This window comes from Sprattus sprattus (assembly GCF_963457725.1).
Source record: "Sprattus sprattus genome assembly, chromosome: 9".
Classification (NCBI taxonomy): domain Eukaryota; kingdom Metazoa; phylum Chordata; class Actinopteri; order Clupeiformes; family Clupeidae; genus Sprattus; species Sprattus sprattus.
This window is the reverse complement of record NC_137928.1, coordinates 17791729-17799228: the sequence shown is the minus strand read 5'-3', so window position 1 is coordinate 17799228 and position 7500 is coordinate 17791729. Positions and strand designations below refer to the sequence as shown.

At 45.5% G+C, this 7500-nt stretch overlaps 1 protein-coding gene across 1 annotated transcript in view; it reads right to left on the bottom strand.

The window, feature by feature from the left end:
• sik3 (SIK family kinase 3) overlaps positions 1-7500 on the bottom strand; it is a 40368-nt gene that overhangs the window by 9186 nt on the left and 23682 nt on the right. Inside the window, exons 14-16 of the mRNA XM_080844210.1 lie at positions 6783-6856; positions 5885-6019; positions 580-721 (exon numbers count right to left, since the gene is read on the bottom strand). Of these exons, the coding sequence (XP_080700336.1) occupies positions 580-721; positions 5885-6019; positions 6783-6856 (351 nt within the window). The remainder of the gene's footprint in view (positions 1-579; positions 722-5884; positions 6020-6782; positions 6857-7500) is intronic.

The window sequence follows — 7500 nt, the reverse complement described above, 5'->3', positions numbered from 1 at the left end:
GCTCACTGTTCTTGTGCTCCTACATCTCATTCACTTTGAAATACTGAAACGAAAGTTTTGACATTAGAAAAACGTTGACGTGACTGTTTTGGACAGAACGCGCTAATTCACAATATTTTCATATTACTTTTCCACCACTTGTTAGTCATGTAATCAATTCATATCGATGTGAATCAATCAATACTAATACAACTTTAACTGTGACGTGTATTAGTTTCATTTCACAACTTATTTACTGTATAATCAATGGTAGCAGATGCCCGCTTGTAAACACTCCACATTTGATTTGAACTGACGCGACCAAGATTTGTCACTGCCATGTACCGTGAGATAAGGCAGTTAACCCCCCATGGATAGAGAAGCCGGGCTTTAGCCGAAATCGGGTTTATGCCATCATGTGAAGGTACTGACAGAGTCACGAGTGGGGGATCTAGACGCAGTATGTTTGTATGTATGTTTGTGGAGGAAGAGCACTGACTGTTTAAACTGTCAGATAAGGTTGTGTGTGCTTTGAGTGTGTGTGTGTGTGGTGTACCTTTTTGAGTGTGTGTTTGTTTGTGTGTGTGTGTGTGTGTGTACCTGTTTGAGCTGTCGGATGAGGGTGTTGTTCTCCAGGTGGGCTTTGATGGCCTGGATGGTGGCGGCCCCGTCTGAGAAGCGCCTCACTGGAGAGAAGCGCTCCATGGGAAGGTGCAGGGTGTTACTGTCCTTATAAGAGGTCCTGGAGGAAGAGGAATACCGTCAACACATGGACACACACACAAACACACACACACACACACAACCACACACAACCACACACAACCACACAGAACCACATAGACAAACACATTCAGGCAGACACACACTTACAAATATAGACTCACAAGGTCACTAGGTTTGCAAAATTCCGGGAATATTCAAGTTGGAAACTTTTGCTAACGTTAGCCACTTGCCAGCTAGACAATTTTTTTCCTGTGGACTATAAACTACAGACAAGGACTAGTCACCTGTTTACGTTGTCAATGGATAATGGATACAGCGTGCTTTTTCGGACAAGAGGACTTCGGACTTTCATTTGACGCATTTGATCATGTCAGGTTGAGAGAAAAATAAAACAGGAATCCATTAATTCTGTCAATTTGATTCAGAAAAGCTAGTTTTTATTGCTCAGCCTTTATTTTGCAGTCATTACTTTTATTTTTCGATAAGTCGCCCAACTCGCGCTTTTTTGATGGACCCCAACAGCCGCGAGTAATTGAGGTGATTGTATACTTTTGAGTGGACATACATACATCCTACTCTCACTGCTGTCAAAAGAGCCTACTTTATACAAATAACAAGTAGTGTAACAATTAATCAATATGCTAGGTAATGACAAAGACGTTCAAATACAACAGAAAGTCATATGTTTACGTTTCTGGCAAACAATATTCCCAATTAGCTGCATCCAGGGTCCAGCTGAGCAAGGCTTGCCTTGTCTTTTTTTCAACTACATTTAAGTTCCCTGTTATAGGTTAACTTTTGCAAAAACAAATTGTCAAAATTTCCAAAATTCCAGAGCTTAACTTCCCATGCAAAGTTTCCGGAAATTTACCAGCAATTTTCCACCACTTTGCAACCCTAATGGTCACTCAAACCACACACAAACATAAGTCAGCATGACACACACAGACACAGACACAGACACACAGACACAGACACACAGACACACACACACACACAGGTAATCTCATTAACACTGGCCTTTACAGGTTATTAGTCCACTTAGTGCTATTCTGGGAGTGCTGAGAACAAGCTGGGATTGTGGCTGAATATCCATCAATCCCAGACCATCAGCCCAAACCATCAGATGTGTGTTTAGCCCATGAGAGCCACCTGGCTACCCCTTCACTACACGTGCCAGACCAACCGTCAGAGTCCAATATGTTGGTCATATTATTTCAAGCGACTGGAGTGGGAGGCCATTGTTTACAGTGGGGAGGTTGTAGCTGTAATTCTGGATTTTGTAAGGAAGCACTGGGGAGACTGGACTTGTGTTTTTCTATGAGATTATCGCAATTAGATTTAAAAACAGTTTCCCATCAAGCACCCACATGACCAGAAGTCTGTGGTAATGAGACCTTGCATCAAATGCTTTTTGTACCATCTGACACTGTACCATAAACACAAAAACTACTAGTTTCTGACTGGTTTAGAAATGCTCAGATTGGTTGAGCATTTTTCTAATATATTGGAATTGCAAATCTTTTTTTTTTTTCTTAGATGAGATTTTATTTTAATCTAAGAGATGTTTATTCTTTCCCTTCTCTTTTTTTATCCTTTGATAGAAAGGCTGCAAATATCTCCAAATATCAGCAAAAGCGTCAATAACGGTACCATACCATGGCAGTCAACAACAAGAGAGAGCAGAGGCCTTAAGTGACTGCTCCAGAGAGAGAGAGAGAGAGAGAAAGAGTGAGTGAGAGAGAGAGAGAGAGAGAGCCACTGTCCCTTTCCAGCCTCTGAGTACGTACAAGCTAAGCCGAGCGGGTCAAACGGAATTTCGCCGTTTCTCAATTCCTCTAATGCCCATTCATACCATCCAGTGGTAGGCCCACTCTTCAGGACATGCATGGCTAAAAAAGGAAACGCCATCTGACCATAACAGTGGACCACACTGGCATATGGCAGCCGATAATAACATCCTAATGATCATCCTCACGGTCAAAGAGCAAAAACTGTACCAGAGCTATGATTTATTTTTCCCCATAATCCTAAAAATGACTGCGCGTAAGGTCACATACAGCTTAAGATACGGCCCAAGGGGTCAAAGCAATCTATTCTATTTCTGAACATGCCTAAAATGGTCTTACATAACACAATCACTGTGAAGGGGATTTTTTTCCCCCCTTCTCGCTTTCTTTCTTTTTTTTCTTTTTTTAAATCATCAAATGAAATCTTGTTTTCAGGAAATGATTATTTCCATCACTATGTACAAAACAAGTGGGCTGTGTCGGTAACCAAGGGCTTGCGTAAGTTCAGTCAGCCTTGCCCTGCTTTGATGCAGGTCAGGCCTGGGCTGGGATGGGCTGGCTATCCCCGGTTCCACCCTATCAATGAATCTGTCGCCACTCTTGGGTCAGCAGATCAGGGCCTTGTCTGATTTAGCACACGGGTCAGCACCAGGCATAGGGTGTGACATACAGTAAGCCAGACCAAAACACTGCGCGTGAGGCGAAAGAAAAACAATTCAGAGCTTCAAGGAGCATGCAACAATCCCAGATGCAGTGGGTTTGTGGGTGTGTGTTTGTGCTTGAGTGTGTATATGTGTGTGTTGATGTAGGTACCGTCCATTCAGGAAGTATTCAGACCCCTTCACTTTTTTTTTTACATTTTGTAACATTGCAGTCTTATGCTAAAAGCGTTTAAATTCATTCCTTCCCTCATCAATCTAAACTCAAAACCCCATAATAGCAAACCAAAAACAGGATTTTGGAAACAATTTCTAAATGATATGCAAAATAAAGGATACATTGAAATATCACACTGAGGGCCAGATATATGACATGAGTGCGCCCACTTCAGGCGTAATTTCTACGCAATATGCGGGTAAAGACATTAACCGTACTTACAAACTCAGCACACTTGGATGAAATAGCAGATTGCCCGCTGCTTAAGCGGATAGCGGCAAGTTGCGCTTCCTGTCTTGTTCATAGGCATTAATGGGAGGGTAAAAGGGAAAATGGGTGTTCGCCACAAAAAGATGGGAGGAGATGTGTAAAGTGCGCCAAATTATATATTCTGTGGTATTTACTAAGACTGCCGGACGAGAGTCTCTAATTTGCGTGGGAATTCTCCACCTCGTAACAGCAGGTCTAAACCAGCTCTGTTCCATTTGTAACGAAACAAGAGGTTATTTAGCATGACATATCAGCTGTTAAATGAAACTAGGTGCGTGCGAGAAATTTGATGCAATTCATTTGTTTTCAAAAATCAGGGTTTTGGGTGGGGATACAGGTGGAAATATAACAGAAATGTAAATTTGTTTGAATGTTTTTTTTTGATATATCATTTAATATAGGCATATAAAAAAAATTCCCACCAGCTAGCTGTTTGGCCAGGTCTTACCCAGAATCACCGCTTCATGTTGGGTGACAACCGCCTTTTCCCCACATCGCTCAAGCACACCGAGTACAGCGCTCGCCTTCTGCGTAGGAGTAACGTTTATCTATTCAGGAAAAGTACTTGTACCTGATGTACACTAACTAAACTAGGTAAATTGTAGACAGAGCAGCATATTCATTCCACTTTCCATGTTTATTTCGACGTTATAGCCTCTCGAGCGCAAGCTCCCAGTGCCATGGCAACCAACGTCAGTGTATTTAAAAATCTCCGTTTCCCCTGACAACACAAACTTCAGTTTTCAAATGTATCCGCCTAGGGCAGCAGTTTTAAAATGCATCGTTTTTATACGCGTTTTAGTGTAAGGGCTAAAGGGAGAAATATTTATGCGTTTCTATAATTACCTGGGTTAGGGTGGACCGGGTCTGCTGTGAACCAAAAGCTCGAATTCTGATTCTAACTCATCATCTATGGTGGGAGGAACAACCAGGCCCATTCCTATTTAAGAGGCACACTGATTACGCAACCAAGTTCTTGTTTGATAAATACTACGCAAAATGCGGAATCAAACAGTGCGTTGTATGCTGTTCGGCAAAGCGCTGATAACGCTGCACTCGCAAATGCACGTAAATGAGGTCCTGAGTGTAGTATTCAGACCCTTTGCTATGACACTTGAAATTTCTATGTTTCTACACCTTGATTCCACCTGTGGTCCATTAAATTGATTGGACATGGTTTGGAAACGCACACACCTATATAACATCTCACAGCTGACAATGTATAACTGATGAGCCAAGAGGTTGAAGGGACTGCCTGCAGAGCTTAAAGTCAGGGTTGTGTTGAGGCACAGATCTGGAGAAGGCTACAAACAATTTCTCCTACATTGAAGTATCCATAGAGCACAGTGGCCTCCTTAAATCTTTGGCTTCCTAGAGCTGGCCGCCCGGCCAAACTGAACAATCGGGGAGAAGCCTTGGTAAGAGAGGAGACCAAGAATCTGATGGTTATTTGAGCTGAGCTCCAAATCCTGTGACAAGATGGAAGAAACTTCCAGAAGGACAACCATCACTACAACACTCTGTGCTTTATGAACAAGTGGCCAGACGGAAGCCTCTCCTCAGTGAAAGACACAGGAAATCTCGCTTGGAGGTTGCAAACAAACGCACTTGGTCTGGTCAGATAAAACCAAGATTAAACCGTTTGGCCACAATACTAAGTGTCATGTTTAGAGGAAGCCATGCACTACTCATCACCTGCCCAATACTGTAACAGTGTAGTATGGTAGTAGCAGTGACAAGGACTGTAATCACTGCCAAAGGTGCTTCAACTAAATAATGAGTAAAGGGTCTGAATACTTATGTCCATATAATAATGTTTTTCCTTTTTTTTTTTTAATTTGCAAACATTTTTACAATCCTGTTTTCGCCTAATCATTATGGGGAATTGAGTGTAGACTGATGAGGAGAAAAAAATAATTTAGATTGATACAAAATACGTTTTTTGAATGCACTTCAAGTGTGTGTGTGTGTGTGTGTGTGTGTGTGTGTGTGTGTGTGTGTGTGTGTGTGTGTGTGGCATGCAGTCCTTGGGTGTCAGGCGTTGTGTTCCCCGCTGGCTGTAGACGCACTCTGTCTCACGCTCTCAGACATGCGTAGTCCACCCTCCCCACTCCCCCAACCCCTTCCTCTCCTCTCTGGCTGTGTGATGCTACTGTGGGTGGGTGGGTGGGTGCTGTCAGCTCAGCGTGGTTGGAGGTGTGTGGGAACTGTGGGGGGGAAGGAGGGAGTGGAGGGGCCCTCACCGAGGGTGCTGCTCCGGGACCCAGCCCCACTGCCGGGAGCCTTGGGGCCTCTGGGGGTCGGCGGCCAGCTCGGCGGCGAGGCCCGTGCTCATGGGCGCGTGCATGGTGTGCCGCTTGGAGCTGTTCGCCAAGTACCTGGGCCACGGGAAGGGGAAGGGAGGGGGGAGGATGGGGAGGAGACAGGAAGCAGCACGCAGTCAGCTCTTTGGGCTATCTGCTACAAAGGATGATGGCGGGGGGGGCCCAATTTAACGAGGCCAAACCCCTCTAATCATAATAATATAATTTAGCAATTACCAATATACATTGTTTTTGATGAGCAAGCTTAGGTCAAGAGCGAAGCCAGGTGAAGAAAATTAAAATTTAGCTGTCAGTCGAAATGAGAGAGATTGTATTATTAAAGCGTGGGAGGGAGGAAGGAAGGGGGCGGAAGGAGGAGTAAGGGTGGTAAGGGGAGGGGAAAGATTGGTTGTTTTTGTTTTGTTTGATCTGGGAGACAAGAGGTGTTGATTGTGGCGCTGATGGGAGGAAAGCCAGTGCGAGATGAAGAGGAGGGGCCACCGCGACGGTAGCCCCCCACTGGCAGAAAGCAGTGCTGCAGCCTTGTAACACTCACCCCCCCCCCCCCCCCCCCCCCAACTCCCAACCCCCCCACCCTCACTTTCCACTCCCACCCCACCAAACACCTGCCACCAGAGGCCCAGAGCACCCAGCATTATGCCCCCTGAACAACCCCAGACAAAGCAGAAGCGCCCCACCCACCTGCCCCACCCCTCTATTTGCCCCAGTTGTCAGCCCCACCCCTTTATTCGCCCCAGTTCTCGGCACCACCCCTCTATTCGCCCCAGTTCTCGGCACCACCCCACCCCACCCCACCCCACCTCCAGGAGTTACTTACCTCTGCACCGCCTCCTGGTCTGGCTCGCCATCAGACCCCTCCTCGTCCACGGGGGCCACTGCTGGGATGGGGTGCTGGGAAGAGAGAGGCGGAGAGAGAAGTAAGAGGATCCAGCATCTTAACGACCAGGGACTACTTTATTCCCCCACCCATAAGTCCATCACCCAAACTAATAGTGTCCCCTCTGTCCGTCCTCTGACCTGTCTCAGTGCAGGTAGGGACTCAATCCAATACAGAGGTGATTAGTGAAAGGGCCATCATCCTTTTAGAGACGAGCTGATCCCATGCGCTTAAATCAGGATTAGCCCCACAATGTGTGAATACAATGCTCACGCACAAACTTCTCAAACACACACAATCTCCTCAAACAGACACACCCACCCACACACACACCTACACACATTCTTCAAATACATACACACTCCTCAGACACACACACACACACACACACACACACAAACACACACTCTACACTCTATACTTCAGACAAAGACAAAACCATATCCTCCTAGGCAGGCAGGCAGACAGGCAGACAGGCACAAGCAAGCACATACAATCTTCAGACACACCCACACATGCCCTTCTCACACATGCTCTTCACACACGCCTCAAACACGGATACACTACTCAAACACACATCCCCATGCTCTTCAGACACACCCACATACTCCTAGGTAGGGCTGGGCGATATATCGGTATATAAGGAACACCAATGTAT